Source organism: Strongyloides ratti, scaffold srae_chrx_scaffold0000002 (assembly GCF_001040885.1).
Source record: "Strongyloides ratti genome assembly S_ratti_ED321, scaffold srae_chrx_scaffold0000002".
Lineage (NCBI taxonomy): Eukaryota > Metazoa > Nematoda > Chromadorea > Rhabditida > Strongyloididae > Strongyloides > Strongyloides ratti.
Genome location: NW_020171510.1, coordinates 179,524 through 199,764, shown reverse-complemented (window position 1 = coordinate 199,764; position 20,241 = coordinate 179,524). Strand labels below are relative to the sequence as shown.

Below are 20,241 nucleotides of genomic sequence, written 5' to 3'. Positions count from 1 at the left end.
GTAAAATTGTTAAAAAAAAAAACTTTTATTTAATAGAGAATAAAAATAGAACAGTTAAATATATTAAAAACATCAATATGATAAAATAGCAAAAAAAAAATTTACAATTTATTATTTATAGTTAGAAAGATTAATGAATATAAAATATTGGTGACAAAGCATTTACTTTATTAATCATAAAAAAAAATTAAAGCAACAAAATATATTTATAAAAATTTTGATCTCTTTACTAAGAGGAAAGAAAATGTATAATAAAAAAAAGATATTATGAAATATCTGCTTAACATATATAATATTAATGGTGTTCTAAATGTATATGTAAATCTTTCTATTCACTTAATATTATTATACAAATCATTATTCAAATAAAACAATATCAATACATTTATTTTTAATGTATTATAATGAAAAAAAAATACTATAAAGATAAGATTATCAAATTCTATCTATAAAATATTTTCTAAAAAGCAGAAATGCCATCTAACATTGCTTTTTATTATTTTAAAATATAATTCTATGTTTAGCATTGTTTAAATAGAATAATTTCCAAATAAAAAACTATTATCGTTTATAGAATATAATATCTAAATAATTAAAATAAATATAATCATTAGAATAAAGTTATCGAATCATAAAAATAAAATAAATTAATTTTTATATCATTTTTATTAAATTTTTTAATCAAAGGAAATTGAAAAAGGATAGTTTGTTAATGACTTTATATTTACATTTTTACATTTTATTAACTTTTTTTTTGTAAAGAAAGTATATAAATGAAACTGATAATTTACTATTAAAATTAAACGATAAAAATATTTACATTTGAAATAAAATCAAATAACCATTTTATATTAACATTCTCAAAATATTATTTTGATTTAAAAAAAAAAAAAATAAAAATAATGAAAGTTTTTTTAAATAACTTTTATATAATTACTATAACGATTTTTTTAATATTATACATTATAAACATTATTTTAGAATAGATATAAGTATGGATTATGTTTTCTTTTATTAAATAAATATAAAATAATACATTTATTTAGATTTTATCAGTACAAAAGTAAATGTCAAATTTTCTATTATTTAAAAAAGTTTTATATATGTGTACAACAATATAAAAATTATAATCAACCCATATTTAAATATATATATATTTATGTACTTTATAAACTTTAAAATAATGTGTTGTATTATATTGAACACCAAAATTATACATAAGTATTCTTTGGTAAATCAAAATTATACATAAAATGTTTAATTGAAATATGTTAAAATAAAACTTTTATAATATTTAATAACTCATTCATATATAATGTATATACACATAAATAATATGAAATTATCTTATAAAAGTAAAATATAAAAATATATATGATTAAACATTTTAATAAATAAAATTTTTTAATTATTTACCTAATTAATATATTAAGATATTTTTTTTAACGAAAAAATTTATAAAAAAAATATTTAAATAAGAAAAAATAATTTTTTTTTAAAATAAATTAACCTTCAAATAGTTATATTCTTTTTATCAATATTCCTTATTGTTTGTAATATAATATTAAAGTTGAAACATTCCATTAAACTCTTATTACTTACAATAAAAGTTTATAGAAAAATAAAAAAAGTATTAGTTTTAAAGGTTGAATGAAACAATAAAAATAATATTCATATATGCATACATATATATATATATATAAATATATATTAAATTTTCATAAAGATATTTTCTCTTTTTGATATGATTTGTAAAGAGATAATCAAATATAAATATATGTTTATTATTAAAACATAAAGAGAATCATTGATCAAAATTTGAGAATAAAATTTTAAAAAGTTGTAAATATATGACTATTATATATTTGTCGACTGATAACAGAACTAAAATAAAAAGAGATATTTGATGATTCAAATGTTTCACATTATATTAAAATATATATCTAATAGATTATATTGCTTACTAACATATTTTTACTTTTACAAATCCTAGTAATATTAAAATATACTTATTTTTTCTTAAATTTTATCATTTATCTTTATAGTATTAAAGTTATAGGCCTATAATTATTAAGAATATTTAGAAATACATACTTTATGAAACATCCAAATTTATATATCTATTTACTTCTGTTTCTCCCCCTCTTTATATATATATATATATATTATATTTCTTTTTGAAATATAGTCCAAACTTTTAAAGAAAGAATATTAATTTATTTTTATAATATAACCTTTGTTAATATAATATATATATATTAAATAAAGTCATTTAGTCAAAAATATTATAATAAAATTTTTACATTAAACATATATATTTTATATATAAAAGAGAAAATATATTTTCTTTTATTTCTTTTATTCTTTTTATTACTTTATACTAATGGCACTTAAAAAGTGAAAGTTATAGAAAACATTTTAAGATGATAGTAAAACTTAAAGGAAGTTGATACATCTATAGGAAGATAAATTTTAACAAAATTTTATATATATATATATTTTTCTTTTTATAGAAAATTTAAATATAGTAAAAATAAATGTTGTATATATCTTGATTAGATTTACCAATATATATATGTATATATATATATAATTAGTTAAAACATACACATATATTTCACTCATCATTATATATTTTGTTTAATAAAAATAGATATATACATTAATATGCCATTAGGAGAAAGAAAGAAAATCAATTGTATGGTAAATTTTAAATACAACTAACAAATATAAAGTCAACAGATTTATGCTTCTTTGTCAAATAAAATTTTATTATAACAAAGATTTTTCTCTTATCAATATTAAAAGTACAAATAATAAATTTATATAAATTATATTTAAATTTAATTAAAAAATTATTTTGTATTTAGAAATCTTATTACTTAAATTATAATACATTTTAATAAAAATAAAATTTTAAATATTTTTATATTAACGAGTTATACAATCATCCTGACGACCTTCTGTATAAATAAAAAAGTACATCATTAAAAATAATATGAATGTAACTGGATAAAATACACGACAAAGATTGTCAAATTTTCTTCCTAACCTATGATATTTTAATGCTTTATTTAAAAGATTTTGTGCTTCTTCATATGTTAAATATTTTTCATTTTTTTTTACCATTTTTTTTAAATTATTTGCTTTTTTATCAAATCCTATTACAAATAATGTTTGTAATAAAGTAAAAAATACAAATCCTGTTATATAACCAAACCATAAATCAATTGCCTAAATAATTAAATTAATAATTAATATAAAACATAATAAATTTACTTTTAAGTATGATACACTTGGTAGATGTTCTCTAGCACCAGCAGATTCTGTTGATAGTGTTAATAAAACAGTTATTGCAACACCAATTCTACCTTCCATAAATTCTTCTGGTAACCATACTCCTACCCATGAAAACATAAGTGCCAATGATGTTGGTATATATGTTTGTGCTATATGGTATCCAACATCTCTTCTTAATATAAACATTGCTCTTAAACATGAAAAATCACCAGATTTTCTTGTTCTATTACAGTATAATGGATAATATTTATCAATATATAATTCTGGTAATTTAACATCAGGATTCTTGTCAATTGCATGTATTTTCTCACTAAACCATTCAAAACGTACTGTTGTTGTAGGATAGGCAAATGATTTTATTTTTAAATCACAATATTGATAATCATGAGGATATTTGCATAAAATTAAATTACATGATGGTTTTAATTTTATTCTTGTTTCATATAATACTAAACCATCATTAAATATTCTCATTAAAAAATTAAAAAATGTTACTTCATGATATTCAGCTTCTTTAGCATTAGCAAAAAATGGATCTGGTCTCCAGATCATTTCAAGAACATCTTCTTCTTTAACTAATATTGGACTACTATAATTATTAACAAGACGAACATCTCTCCATGCCATTATTAAATATATATCCATATCATAATCCTACAAATAATATTATAATTAATAATATTTTTTTTTAAAAAATTAATATTACCATTGTTGTTGTTTGAAAATTAGACATTGATTCTATATAAATACCAAATCTAACTTCGACAGCACTACCAGCAAAAACAATAGGTGCTGAATACATATCATAATGAATTTTTTCAAGAATAGGTTTAATATAACTACTACCAAGATTTCTTTCACTATAATTTTGAACTCTATCAAGTATTGTATTAACTGCTGTATCATTTCTTAATGTTTGTGCTAATTCTTTTAAATCAATACCATTTTCTTGTAATGCTGTTATATTAACTCCTATTGGTAATGAATCATCATTTGAATCACCAACATGTTCTTGATCATTATCAAGTACTTCTGGCATATATGATGAACAGATACCATTTAAGTATAAATAAACATGTTTATGATGTTTAAAATCACCCTCATCTATATTTAAATTAAGTGCTTTAGCAGCTAATGGTGAATGAATTTCCATAATACTATAAACAACTTCTTTAACATTAATTTCAATCCAAACTTCTCTTTCCTCAATTACAGTTTCATCCATCCATTCTTTTTTTTTCTCAGCAATATTTTCATCTTCAATATTATCATCATTTGTCTCCTCCTCCTTCTTTTCTTCATCATTTTTACGTTTAATTCTAGTATTAATTTTTTCAATTAAATTATTTTCTTCTAATAATTTTTCTATTTTTTCTAAATATTCAGATAAATTTTCTTTATTTATTTCTGTTTTATTAAAAAAACTTTGTAAACTAGTAAAATTTCCATTAAAAGGATCAATATAATTATTTTCATTGTTAATAATATATTCAATAACAATTTTATTTAATTTTTCTTCTAATTCTTTCATACTTTCTTTACTTGGTGTTAATTCTACAGTAAATGGTGAACAAATTAATTTACCATCAATAATATTTAATTGTATTGCTTCTTCTGTAGTATTATACCACTTATTATCAGGATAATTTTGGCAAATTTCTTTAAAATCTATATAAATTGCCTTAAAAACAAATAAAATAATTATTTGTAAGGGTAAAAAAAATAAATTTACCTTGTATGTATCTAATAATTTTTCGTCCATTCCTATTTCTTTTAATCTACTTTTATCTTTAATTAATTCTTTAGTTTTATTGACATCTTTATTATCATCCAATATTAATGAAATAAAATGAAAAACAGTATCAGTTTCTTCATCTTTTTTTGTCTCAATAGACTTGGTATCAGTTTCATTATTATTTAATGATATATTACCATTTAATAAAGAACATTCTTTGAGACTATCAATTTTTAACCCATATTCTCTTGCTTTATAACTTTTATCAATATTCAAAAAATTTAAATCTCTTGAAAAATTTCTAATAGATTCTGTCAATTCTTCCATTAATTGAGACCAATTACCACCAGTACCTGATTCTATCAATATATCATTGATAGAATTATTTGTTAAAAATGTTTTAACATTATCATTTATTGTTTTACTTTTTTCTTTAATATTAGTACTATTATTTATATTATTATCATTATCAATAGATGTTGTTGTTGTTAAATTTGATATTGTAAAAAATATAATATAACCAAAAAAAATAATAAGAAAAAGTTTTTTAAATTTTAAACGCCAACCATAAGTAGAATAATAAGATTGAGTAGAATATCTTATCATTACCATAAATAATAGATCAATTTATTTATTTTCTTTTATTTGATAAAAATTGTATAATAAATAAATAAATGAAAATAATTTTAAATAGTATAATATTCTTGCTATAGAAATATAAATGTAAAATTAATAGATAAATGTTTTAATTAAAACATTATAAATTCAATGTTATTAATATTAACTATATTTTTTTTAGTATTGTAAAAATCTCTATCAAAAAAAAAAACTCATTTACAGAAAGTTTGTTCAATTTTATATATATAATTAATAATAATAACGAATTAATAATTATATTTTAGTAAAAAAAAATTTCTGTATTATAAAATTTTAAATAATTAATTTTAAATTATATCAATAAATATGGATAATAAAATAAAATAGTTAAAATGTAAATAATTTAAGAAGGTACTTGTTAAAATTAAATTGATTTACCATTTTAATTATCACTATTTAAAATATTTTTATTTAATTATTTTTATTTTGATTATAATTAGAAAAATTTATAATTTCTTCTTTTATTATGTAAAATATATTGATATATGTACAAAACTTTTTCAATTTTACTTAACCTTCCAAATTAATTAATGAATAATATTATACGGTTATATATAATTTATCACTAATCAAATAAATGTTTTTAGAATAATTTATTAAATAATTTATTTATTTATATAGTATATAAGAAGAGAAACAAAATATATATTTTTTTACCATTTAAAATATACTTGTTATATTAAAAAAAATTTTTTTTTTTATAATTTATTCTCTTATTCTTTAGAATCATGATTATTAATTTAAATGTATTTTTAATTTTTAAGTATAAGATAGGTAAAGAAAAATTAGAGTAAATTATTTCTACTTGAGAATATCATTCAACTGGGTAATCAAATTATAATATTATTTAAAATGGTTGAATAATTGTTATTTCAAGTTAAACAATCAAATTTCTTAATTTTAATAAAGAATTTTGATAAATTTTTAAAATGAAGGTTATAAAATGATAAATTAAATTACTTTTCAAATTTTTATAAAGTAAATTTAAAAAAAAAATTTTATTTATGTTTATATATATTTTTTTTAATATTAAATTATTATTTATTATGTATCGAAATATGCTCATATATATGCAAGTATATATATCATTCTATTTAAAGACATTCTTTTGAGATCCATTTTTTGTTTATTGGAAAACATTTAATCATCTTAATATGATAGGAAAAAAAATAATAAAGATTATTATTTTTTTTTTACTATAATTTTTTTTTGAAAGTAATTGATGATAAATTGCTTCAATATTAAATTCAAATTTGCGCATTCTTTTTTTGTTGATTTTATATATGTACTTTTTTTTTTGAATTTAAAAAAAATATTTTTTTAAAGTTCTGTTGGTGATTGTTTGTGAATAATTTTAGGTTTTTTTTCATTAATATTAACAGAAGGATTTATTTTTGATAAATTATTAGATGTTTCATAATGTTCTAATGATCCATCAACATGTAGAGATCGATTTACTCGGCGTGTTAATGGTAAAACTATTGGTTTATTTGATTTACTATATTTATTAGATTCATCAATTGTTGCTAATGATATTCCTTGAATTGGAATTAATGTTGTTGGTGTATGTTGTTTACAGTTATTTTTAAACAACAATTCATCAGGAACTGGTGGTAATTCATTTAAAATATCTTCTTGGTAGCCTTGTAAAGGTAATTTTATATTTTTTATTCGCATATTTATTGATGTCTCATCCAAACTGCTTGAAGATCTTTTTTGCTTCATATAACGACCTTAAAATAAAATAATTAAAAATATTATAACTTTTTTATTTATATTAATCTAAAATCAAAAAAAAAAAAATAGATTAAACTTACTAAAATTAAGAGTATTTTTATTACGATCAATTGGTGAAGAGGAAGTTATTGAACTAGTTTGTGTACTTATATTATCATTAAGAATTGCTTTACATTGACATTTGGGACATGTTTGTTCTGATTGTTGTGATAAATAGATATGAAGACAGTTTTCATGAAATATATGTGAACAACGTAAAGCTCTTAAAGATTCATTTTTGATACCAAAACGTTGCCCACAAAAATTACAAAATAATTCCATTTCTTGACTTAATGATGTTATACAATGTTTACAATTTTCTTCACTATCCTCATCTGATAATTGTTGATATAATTCTTGTAAACGCATATGACATTTCATCATGGCATGTTTACATCCAATACTTTTAGCAATTTCTAAACATTTTTTATTTAATTGTATTGCTTGACACTCACATTGACCAGCATAATGAGATCGTGATTCAGAAGCTGATTTAGCTATACTACTCAAAACAATAACTTCACCCATTTTATCATTAATTTTATTCATTAACCTATATGCTGATTCATAACGTGCCCATGATTTTGTTATTGTTTCCATTGTCTCAGATTCACCTAATTCTCTAAAAATATCAGCTATACTACAAAGACATCTCCCATATATTGCCCTATTATTTGTTTCTGATGCAAGTCGTAAACCTTCTTCACATGCTTCTCTAGCATTTATTAATTTTCCTTTTAATTTCATAACAATTGATAAATAATATAAGATAACACATTTATATTTTGCATGAAGATGATCAACAGTAATTGATTGTAAAATTTGAAGTGAATTTTGTAAAAATAATAATGCTTTAGATAAATCTCTTAGTATTGTAAATAATGATCCTAAACCAATACATACTTGAAGTTCTAATAATTTATCTCCTGTTTGATTTGCAATATTCATTGCTTGTTCAAAAGAACTTAATGCTAATTGAAATTGACTAGAATTAATATACGATGTTGCTATAGCTAAAAAAAAATTAATTTAAAAATAAAAAAAAATATATATATATTTATTCTTACATAAATATGCATATCCTGGTGTTCTTGGATCTATACTAGGATGTTGAAGACTCGCTTTTCCATAATTTATTGATTTTGGAAAATCAGCTAATTTTTCATACGCCTTAGATAAATTAAGATATGCCTCAGATTTCATATAATCATCTTGTCTAGAATTAGCTAATTCCATTTGCAATAAAGCATAATGTAACATTTGTCCATAATCACATAAATCACAAAATGCCTGTGCTAAATAACCTAATGTTATAAATCTATCTTCATCATCTCTAAAAAAGATAAAATAAAATTAGTAATTAATAATTTAAAAATATTAATATGTAATTATATTAATAAGATAATAAATTATTTTATTGTACCTTAATCTTCTAAGTGCAGTTTGCCATTTGTTGATAGCAGATAAGTGACTTCGTTGATGGTACCGTTTTACACCAGAATACATAAGATGCTTGGCAAATCTTTGCCCCATCTGTTTTCCTATTTTTGAAAAATGATTTTCTAAATAAAAGTTTATTCCTATTCTTGATATTTAATATTTTTAATAATTTTTGTTGATAAAATACACTGATTCCCATGGATGGAAATATAATGTATGTATATATATATATAGATTTCTTTATTTTATTAATGTATTAGAAAAATAGATAAAAGAAAAGATTTGTTTTTTTATTGTTAATTGTAGTTTGATGATAATAATATATTTATAGTATAGAAGGAATAAAGTAAAATTGTATTTTGTGTAGTATAGTATAAAAATGGCAAATAATATCTTCTTCAAACTAATTACTTTTTTTTCTATATATAAATAGTTATTTGAAAAGCTTTTATAACTAACAAATCATAATTTGTTTAAAAAAATTAGTGTACCAGACAAAATAATTTAGTTTGAGAAAGAAAAATAATAAGAAAAACTAAAATATAATTATATTTAAAAAAAAATAAATTAATAAATAAATACTTAAAAGTAAAAAACGAAATAAAATACAATAAAAGAAAACAATTAGTTTTATATCAAAGATAAATAAAAAAAATATATATATATATATATATTTATCAATAAAAATCAATTCCAAAAATTTTTAAAGTTATTTTAAACATTTTTATATTTTATTTAATTATTATTAGGATCTCTTTTATATATCTTTATATCTTTTATAATCAAAATGAGAATGAAAAACCCTTCTGCATAAAATGTGAGTCAATTATTTCTTTATAATTTATCACAAATATATATTTTAAATATTAGAACAAATCAAATAAATATAAGTTTAATGTACTACTTTGTGATTAAAATAATGGAAATGAGACACTTATAGAAAAAGATAATATATTGTATATGATAATATATATTATTTTATACTATAAAGAAATAAATTTTAAAATATAAAAAGAAAATTTACTTTTTTTTTATTTCTAAAATTACTATTACTTTTAAATAACCATTAAAATAATATATTATATTATTAATGTTAATCATAAAAATATAAATTATACTTTGATAATATATATATGTATATATATATTATTTTGACAAAAATAATAGTTTTTATTTGTAAAGAAAAATAAACCAAAAATAAGAATAGAAAATATTTATCAAATTATAGTTGTGATAAGTCCAAAAATTTTTATCTATCTTTCTTCCATTAATATTTTTATCATTGGTCATGGTTTATAATTGGAGATAAAATAATCTTTAAAATTTGTAGTAGAAGAAGAAAAAAAAAATTAAAAAGTTAATTTTATTTAAAAGAAATTATCTTTCTAGACGTGTTATCATTCTATATACTTAAGACATCTTTGGTAATATATAAAGGAAATGTATAATACATAAGAGAGATAGATTTATGAAGTAAAAAAAAAGAGTGAGGGAATGATGAAAGGAGAGGGTGATAGAGATAAATAAATATTTTTTGTCAAATAATATATTTGTTATCTATCAATTTTTTTTATAAATAATTTTAAAACATTTATTTTACCATTGAATAATTTAAAATATTTTATCATATCTCTATTATTTAAAAAAAATTATATTAAATATACACAAAAATATCTATTTTTACTAAAAAAAATAACATAGAAACATTATGAGATAGATATATAAGAAAGTTTTATTTCTTTTTTAACATTAAACTAGCTATCAAAAAAATGTATACATTTTTTTTATAAAACTTTTTAAATATACTTTGTTTCTTTTAAATTTATTTTTTCTAAATAGATAATAATTGATTTAATAAAAAATATTATTTAAATAGTAAAACTGATTAAAAGTTTCTTTATATAAATATTTATCAATTTATATATGAAAAAATGTTACTTTTAAATTTATTTTAACATATTATCAATTAAATAAAAGTAATTTTATATTTTTGGTAATAAAAAAAAAGTGAATAATATTCTACTGTAAAATTAAATTGTCTTTACTTTAATTGAAATTATTTAAAGAATAATTAAAGACTTTTATATGTCCAAATTTTGTTTGTCACTATCATCAAAGGCATTTCAGAATGAAAGAAGAAATAAAAATTTAAAATTATAAGAGAAATGAGATGACCCTTTTTATATATTAATAATAAATCATTTTTAACATTCTTTTAGATACATTTTTAAAAGTTTATATATATATATATATTTATTTATTATTTAATATAATAATAAAATCTTATAGTACTTGAATAAATTTAATATTATTATTTAGAAATATTTAATTTTAATATTAAAAATAATTTATGATATAACCGAATATAATTTAATAATAAATTACATCTTAATAAAATTATATTTATAGTGTTAAAAGATAATTTTTTATAATCAACCATCCAAATATATAGAATCCTTTTTTTTTATTTTGGGTTCACTAATTTATTTTATATATTTGAAAAGTTTTATCTTTTTTCACCATAAAGAAAATTGAAAGTAACGGAAATGAATTTATAAATATCTTTCTTACAAAAAGTACATTTTAGTAATTTAATAAATAAAGTATAATTTCTATATTTATTTACTTTTATTTTCTAAAAAATAAATCACTAAGGTACAGTAGATATATTTATAAAATATATTAAATAAAAAATTTTAAACTATTATATTTTATAATATATAAAAATGCTTTTTTTATGAATTAAATTTTACATATTAAACTAATAATTATATATTTAATAATCAAAAAAGTAATATTACAATAATAATTATACATATTGTATAATAATGAAATCTATTTTTTTATATTATGCTATCAAAAAAAAAAAAAAGAATATGTATATAAATAAAAAAAAAAAGTTTAAAAATAATAGTTATAAAATGGTAAAAATTATATATTTTATAAATACATCATTTTTTTTATCACTTCATATAGATTTTCTTAACAAAATAAGTAACCACATATAAATATAAACATATTTTGCCACCCGCAGTAAAGTAGTTATACATTTTTATTAAATTTTAATATTACATTTTTTGTGACTCTTCAATTTTTGTTACAATTTTTGGTTTATAAATATTTAATAAAAAAAATTCTATTTATTCATTTTTATTCTTAAAAAAAAATTTACTATATTTTTATTAAAACTTAATTTTACAACAAAAAAAAACTTTTTTTTATTGTTATATATATTTTAAAAATACTAATGCTAAATATATCAACAAACAAAAAAAAATACTCGAAATATTTTTTTGTTAAATTTTTTAAAACATTTTAATAAAAAAGTTAGATAATATAAAAAAAATAATAATTATAATAAGGATATTGTTTTAGACAAAATAATAATTATAATTACTCAATAAAACGCCTTTATTATTTTATCTACTATTGATAGTGTTAAAAATTTAAGATGAATAAATAAGATATATTTTTATTTGTAGATTCTTTTTGTTTTAAAATGATAAATATTGAGAAAAATTTTTATATAAAATAAATGATATAATTATCAACGATAATTTAATGATGATATAATAACTTTTGATCTAAAAGTAAAAATAGTGTTGATTTTTTCGCATTAAATGGAAGAGATTGATAAACCGTCTTTTTATAATGATTATATATATATAATATATAGATAATATTTATAAATCAACCTCAATAGTTGATAGGTAACATCATTTTATAAAAATATTAAGAAATTTTTGAAAAATTATAATATATTTTTCTAGATGTAGTAATTTGTAGGTAAATATGTAGTGATGAATATTTGATATGAGAAACATGTATAACTTGTCAAATGCCAATCTATCAAATAAATCATAATAAAATATATTTTTTTAAACTTTTTTTTTATATTATTACATAATAAAAAAAATTATATAGTAATATTATTTTACTTTACTAAATAATATTTAAAAGAATATTATTTATAAAAAGATGTGAAAATAATTATTGTTTGTTGTAATATTTATTTTAAAAATTACCATTAATGATATTTAAATTTATTTTGTTTTATGTTTTTTAAACAAAATTTTACTACTTTTTTTTTTAGTCTTTTTACAATGATTATTTTAAGAAGTAAAATATCGAAATAAGACAAAATAAATATTTTACAAAATTTGGAATTAAATAAAATTAAGAACAATGACATTGTAACAAGAAATTTTATTGACATGATCTTAAATAATACGAAATAAAAGTATTCACTAATTTTTATTTTTGATTATTTATACTTAAAACGTAATTAATCATTATTTTCAAGGACTATATGTAAATATTACAATGGAATCAAATAATTAATACTTTTTTGTTTATTTCCTGTTGTAAAAAAAAGAACAATTTTTTAAAAACATGATAATGTATTGATTTTAACATATTAACTTTGTTTAAAGAAAAAAAATATTTTTTTTTTTACTAATATGACAATTAATATATATTTTTATTCTATTACTTTGTTATAATTTTTTTTGAACTTTACAATGCATAGGTAAACTTTTTTAAAAAAAAGAATTTTAAAAAAAAATTTATAAATTATGTGTTAACTTATATACAAATTGATGCTTTTATTGATAATCTTTAATGCTTCTTTATAATATAAAGAAATTTTTAAAAAATTTTAAAAGATTTATATCCTCTATTTCATTATTTTACATATAATCTATCTCAAATAATTTTATTTATTCTTTAACAAAAAAAAAAAGAAATAATAATATTAAACCCGTAATTTTGAAGAAAAATGTTCTTCTTTTTCATTTATTTTACCTTCCTCATTCTTAAATATTTCAAATGTCAAATGATTTTTTTAACGTATAAAGATTTATGTATATTTAAATCATTGTTACTTAAAAATATATTATAAAATATTTTTATGATAGATATAACAATACAGTACTTCTACATTATAAAGTATATTAAAAAAAATATTTTATATTTTATTAATATATAACCTTATAACTAAATAATAATAAAAAAACTTTTTTTTTTAATTTATTTTAACTATATTATTTTTAGTGAAAAAATAATTAATTTATCAATATTTACATACATATTTATCAAATTTTTTATATTATCAACCTACACAAAATAAAAGTTGTATAAGAGTTATAATATATCATTTACGTTTACTCTTTTCAACATTATAAACATTTATATATTTTACGAATAGAAGCAATTTTTCAAATTTACTATATACATACGTCATATAATTATTGATAAAAAGAAAAATTGAATTATTTTTATTCATAAGCTATGTATATTTGTATTTTTCATATATTTTTTTAAACAATAATTTTTTTTATACATTATAATTAGTTTTAACAAAAATAAGTATTATATTATGTAAAAATTATAAGTAAAAATTATTTTAATAAAAATATATAATATTATTAATTCTTTAAGTCATATAGTATACAAATTTTTAATTTTAAGTTACATATAAATTATTTTTTACTTTTTTTCATACATTCAATGCTTAAGAAAGTAAAAATAAAAAAATGAATGTGCAAATTTTTATCAATGAACATATTATTTTGGCGCAACCCTCTAAAAAAAATCAATAAATTAGTTAACATAATGTATAAATCATATAATTAAAGTTATTTAATAATAATAATCCTATTAATTGAAAATTGGTAGCATGAAATACATTTATCGTTGTAGGACTAAACATGGATATTTTTTATCCATACATTTTTTCCATAAAAATTTTAAAACAATGACAATTTTAATTCCTATAATTTATCATTTAAATCATTTTTCATTTTTTATTTGATGTTAATTATTATTTATTACATACTTATTTACCCGTGTTGTAAAAAAATTTAAAGTATTTAAAAATAAGTTAAAATTTTTTTTTATGTACTATTGATGTAGGCATATGTTTTAGAAATAATAATTTTTTAAAAGGTATATTAAAGGTATTTGTTAAGTGGCTCAAATATATTTATTTTTTTAATTTCTACACTTTATATTTATTTATATAATATTTTTTCAACAAATTTTTACTAAAAAAAAGTATTTTATAATTAACATAATTATATTTATTTTATTTTAATTTGAATAAACATTACTAAAACGTTTTTTTTAATTTAAATATTAATTATGTAATTTTTTTATTCAATATACTTTTTTTTTGTTGTTGTTTTTGATTCTGAGGAAAAAATATAATATATATCGGCACACATATATATTTTATTTTAAAATGATTACATTATCATATAATATTGTTTCACTAATATTTCTATATGTGTATATATGTAGATATTCAAAAGAGAAAATATCTTTTTTCTTGAACATCCATTTAATAAGAAAAGCATTATCACTTGCTTTCTTTATTCATTGAGTTAAAGTATCTCACTCTTTATCTTCCTCTTCAGACTACTTAAAATAACTTAAGGCAAAATATATTTGTAGTCATATTTTATCATATAAAATAATAACAATAATAATAATTAAATATAATTATTAAAAAAATATTTTATATTAATTGTAACTATTATAATAAATGTTTAAAAAATTATAATTTTTAGTATTTTTATTTTAAAAAGTGATAAAAAAATATGAATACACAATTAAAGAAATTTTTTAGAATTAGGAAAATATATATTAATATATATAAATTGTATTGTAGAAAAAAATCATTTTTTTATATGTAATATTATATCTATACATATAGTAGTATATAAATTATTCTAATTCTTAATTTATATATTTAAAAAAAATTAATACATTTTTAATATTTTTTTTACATAGATAAACAAATATACAATCATAAATTTTGAAGATAAAAAAATTTCCATTAGGATGTATTTTTTTGACTCTTTAACATATTTCTCTCTCACTCTTTCTTATGTTCATTTTCTTAACTTACTACATTTTTCTTTTTAAAATTATAATATTAATTGTTTTTTTTTAAATTTAATTAATTATATTATTTGAAATTTATTTGAAAAAAATATTTACTTTTTTTTATAGAAATTGTGATAATTTATTATGAAAATTTTTAACACAATCAATCCTCCAATTGGGGAAACAACTTACACACCTTTAATCAATTCATACATAGATAATGAAATACAATCAAAAAAGGTTTTTTTTTTGTTTTAAAAAATAAATAATTAATATTTTTTATTTGATTATAGAAAATATTTCCACAAAAAAGTCTCGTTCAAAAGGTTATTGAAGATATCATGCCAATAAGAAAAGTTTCATGTGCTGTTGATTATGCATCTGCTATTGGTGCAACAATACCAAGAGCAAATCAAGATCAATTGTATCAAATTTTTGAAAAATATGCTTCCGTTGTAAAAAATGACAAAAAGTATATGACAGCAGATGATTTTATTAGAAAATTTTTGCGTTTATATACTGATAATAATTATAATAGAGAAACTGTTAGACTTCTTGCAACAGCAGCTGATACCAGTAAAGATGGTTTAATATCATTTGAAGAATTTAGTTCTTTTGAATCATCATTATGTCAACCTGATGCATTATATTTAACAGCATTTGAATTATTTGATAATAATGCATCAGAAAGTATAACGTGTGATGAATTTGAAAAAATTATCCGTCATACAACACCTCTCCTTGAACTTGATTTTGATTTTAATAGTGATTTTATTAAAAGATATTTTGGTAGTGATAAAAAAAGACAATTAGGATATCATCCATTTTGTCAATTATTACATGATTTTTATGAAGAACAAGGTATACAAGCATTCAAGAAATTTGATAAACGTAGTGAAGGATCTATATCATCACAAGATTTTTTTACTATTATGACAACTATTAAAGGTCATCTTTTAACAGAGTTCGTTCGCAATAACCTTATCTCTGTAGCATCTGGTAATAGTAGTGCTCATAAAGTTAGATATGCTTTTTATGCTGCTTTCAATTCATTATTATGTAAAATGGAACTTATTAAAAGAGTTTTTTTATCACTTGCTCGTGGTAATTTACAATTAGAAGTATCAAAAGAAGAATTTCTTCAAGCAACACAATCATATGCTCAAATAACACCATATGAAGTTGAAATATTATATCATCTTGCTGAACTTGCTCATCCTGGTAGAGGTACATTATCAATTGATGATATAGAAAAAATTGATCCAGAAAGATTGAAACGTGTTACATATATTTCAAGACTTGCCACATATCAAGTAGTTGAAAATAAAGAAGAAAGAGGTATAGGTACAGCAGCTTTAGAAAGTTTGTATCGTTTTGTCATGGGTTCAGTTGCTGGTGCTTGTGGTGCCACAGCTGTATATCCAATTGATCTTGTTAAAACAAGAATGCAAAATCAACGTAATGTTGGAATGGTTGGAGAAGTTGCCTACAAAAATAGTTTTGATTGTTTTAAAAAAGTCGTAAAATTTGAAGGTATCCTTGGTTTATATCGTGGTTTATTACCACAAATTGTTGGTGTTGCACCAGAAAAAGCCATTAAATTGACAGTTAATGATTTTGTTCGTGATAAATTTACTGATAGTGGTCATATACCATTATATGGTGAAATTATTGCTGGTGGTTGTGGTGGTGGGTGTCAAGTAGTTTTTACAAATCCATTAGAAATTGTCAAAATTCGTCTTCAAGTTGCAGGAGAAATACCTAATTCAGCTAAAAAGATTAATGTATTTACTGTTTTAAAAGATTTAGGTTTCTTTGGTCTTTATAAAGGATCACGTGCCTGTTTTTTGAGAGATATACCTTTTTCTGCAATATATTTTCCTACTTATGCTCATGCAAAATTAAACCTTGCTGATGATCAGGGACATAATAGTCCTGGAAGTTTATTTGCTTCTGCTTTTATAGCTGGTGTTCCTGCTGCTGCTTTAGTTACTCCAGCAGATGTTATTAAAACCAGACTTCAAGTAGCTGCTAAAGCTGGTGAAACAACTTACAATGGTGTAATAGATTGCTTTAAAAAGGTTATTTTATTTATTTTTTTTTATTTTTTATTCTTTTTTTTTTCTATTTTTCAGATTATCAAAGAAGAAGGTCAAAGTGCTTTATGGAAAGGAACTGGTGCTCGTGTTTGTAGATCTAGTCCACAATTTGCTGTTACCTTATTGACATATGAATTATTACAAAGATTATTTTATGTTGATTTTGGTGGAAACAGGCCATCAGGTTCTGAAGTTCCTGTTAATACAACACTTCGTGATGAACAATCAATGAATCCAGATCATATTGGTGGTTACCGTTTAGCTGCTGCAACATTTTCTGGTATTGAGCATAAATTTGGTCTTTTCCTTCCAAAATTCGAAGTAAAAAAATAATAGGTAATCAACAATTTATTAAACAAATAAAAAACGACTTTTATATGCTATATAAAAAAATTAGAAAAAAAATTATTTTTTTTTATAGTTTAACAAATTATTTTATTACATATGCTAAAATTTTATAGTTTTGCTATTATTTTATTCAAAAATTAAACATCCACAAAAAAATATTGCCTAAATAAAATGAAGTTAGATAATTATTATTGTTAAAATGTATTTTATAGATTATTTATTTCAAAAAGATAAATAAATATCATTGATAAGTTGTTGTATTATAAACAAATATTAAATAATATATTTATAGAAACACTTTAAAAACACAAGAGTGATATTGTTTATATTTGACAATAACAAAAAAAAAATAGTATTTCAATTAAATAACGACATATTATATAAAATTGTTATTTCTTCTGAATTTTGTACGTGTAAAGTAATCATAAAACATGTTTTCAGTAAAGGAAAAACTAATGATACAAATTAAATTTCTTTTTTTTACAATAATATTAGCTGTCTTTTTATCAATGTATATTTATTTTAACATAATTTTTACAATAAATGATATATATTTATAATTCATATCAAACTGTTGACTTTTATCTTCTTCTAATATTTGTACTCAAGTTAAATATATTGACTCATCTTAAACAAAGTTGTACATATATAAATAATAAAAAATTTCTAAGAATTAAAAATTAAAATTACTACAAAAAGGTGTGGTTAAAAAATAGATAAATATTTTATATAATATACAGAGTTTTCAATTTAAAAAATAAGATATTTATATCTTATAAACTTTTTTAATAAAAATTTAACCACTATTCAAAAAATTTATAGACAATTAATCATATTTAAAAAAATTTTTTTTTTAAGTTTAAAGATAAAATATATTATTTGAACAAGTTATATGAAAGTAAAATAAACTTTATATGCGACAAAGATATGTATGTAACAAAAAAATTTTCATAAGGTGGATTTTTTTTATTGGAAACATATAATAATGTGTTTTTATGTAAAATGTGATCTATGAAATTTGAACATTCTCAAGATTTGGTATTTCTGCATTACTTTCAATTACTTCTAATGATGATTTTCTTACATTTATCTTATTATTTTTAGAATTATTTGCATCATTATTTGTAAATTTTTGGTCATTTCTGGTATTTATATTTCTATAAAAAAAAAAATTTAACATAAAATTATCAATTTCATTAACCTTACTCTTCTTTATTATTTTTCTTTTGTAATTTTGTTTTATTGTTTGTCACAATTTCTGTGACTTGAATTACTGCGCTAGCATTATTTTCTACTATTTGATGATTTTCTTCTAATTCTTCTCGTGGAAAAATTGTTAAAGCTTCTCTTGTAGAAGAATTATGTACTCTTGGAGTATCTGTTGATCTACCTATATTATTACTTCCTCTTGTTGGTGAATATGGTGGTGTTGGATCAGATTGATTATTTACAACTTCATCATATGAAGGTGGTGCACTATCATATTTTGGTGGTGATAAACCAATTATGTGTGCCGGTGATAAATATGCACTATCAATAATAATATTCTGTTGATTACCGGGACTGACCTGAGCTGTATTTTGATTTTGTCTAAATCTTATTGAACTTGATAAAGACCTTCGAATATTCTAAAAAAAAAAAAGAAATAAAAATTTAAATTTTTTAAAATACAATTTCTTACCGCCATTCTATTCTGAAAATGTTTCCTCCTCGATGAAGATATTAATAAAAATATAATGATAGCAAAAATAATTAATCCAGCAATAGCTGTAATTATTATAAAAACAACAAGTCCGGCATTGCCAGAATTATCATCAATTATTGAATTCTCTAATTTTGACATTTGAAAATTTTTAATAATACACTATAATCAAAAATATTCTCCCTTTAAATTGTGAAAGTATTATTTTCTAAAAAAAAATAAAAATAAATTTTAACATTTTTTTTACGTATAAAATAAAATATCTAGATTTAAAATTTATGAAGCATAATCAAGCA

General features: G+C 18.9%; 4 protein-coding genes across 4 annotated transcripts; 1 reads left to right on the top strand and 3 right to left on the bottom strand.

The window, feature by feature from the left end:
- Nucleotides 1-2,931: 2,931 nt before the first annotated feature.
- Nucleotides 2,932-5,647, bottom strand: SRAE_X000104100 (Gamma-aminobutyric acid A receptor/Glycine receptor alpha family and Neurotransmitter-gated ion-channel transmembrane domain and Neurotransmitter-gated ion-channel family and Neurotransmitter-gated ion-channel ligand-binding domain-containing protein; the record flags this gene model as incomplete). The annotated part of the gene is made up of 4 exons (XM_024648474.1): nucleotides 2,932-3,234; nucleotides 3,280-3,954; nucleotides 4,007-4,981; nucleotides 5,033-5,647. The coding sequence occupies 4 exons, from the start codon at nucleotides 5,645-5,647 to the stop codon at nucleotides 2,932-2,934; spliced, it is 2,568 nt and encodes an 855-aa protein (XP_024498501.1).
- A 1,365-nt stretch (nucleotides 5,648-7,012) lies between these two features.
- On the bottom strand, nucleotides 7,013-9,001 carry SRAE_X000104000 (43 kDa receptor-associated protein of the synapse; the record flags this gene model as incomplete). The annotated part of the gene is made up of 4 exons (XM_024648362.1): nucleotides 7,013-7,425; nucleotides 7,510-8,481; nucleotides 8,536-8,801; nucleotides 8,892-9,001. The coding sequence occupies 4 exons, from the start codon at nucleotides 8,999-9,001 to the stop codon at nucleotides 7,013-7,015; spliced, it is 1,761 nt and encodes a 586-aa protein (XP_024498500.1).
- Nucleotides 9,002-15,940: 6,939 nt separating this feature from the next.
- On the top strand, nucleotides 15,941-18,228 carry SRAE_X000103900 (Calcium-binding mitochondrial carrier protein Aralar1; the record flags this gene model as incomplete). Its single annotated transcript, XM_024648251.1, has 3 exons — nucleotides 15,941-16,036; nucleotides 16,090-17,877; nucleotides 17,932-18,228. 3 exons carry the CDS (start codon nucleotides 15,941-15,943, stop codon nucleotides 18,226-18,228), a joined length of 2,181 nt encoding a protein of 726 aa, XP_024498499.1.
- Nucleotides 18,229-19,252: 1,024 nt separating this feature from the next.
- On the bottom strand, nucleotides 19,253-20,086 carry SRAE_X000103800 (Hypothetical protein; the record flags this gene model as incomplete). The annotated part of the gene is made up of 3 exons (XM_024648140.1): nucleotides 19,253-19,400; nucleotides 19,450-19,871; nucleotides 19,925-20,086. The coding sequence occupies 3 exons, from the start codon at nucleotides 20,084-20,086 to the stop codon at nucleotides 19,253-19,255; spliced, it is 732 nt and encodes a 243-aa protein (XP_024498498.1).
- Between the last annotated feature and the right edge of the window lie 155 nt (nucleotides 20,087-20,241).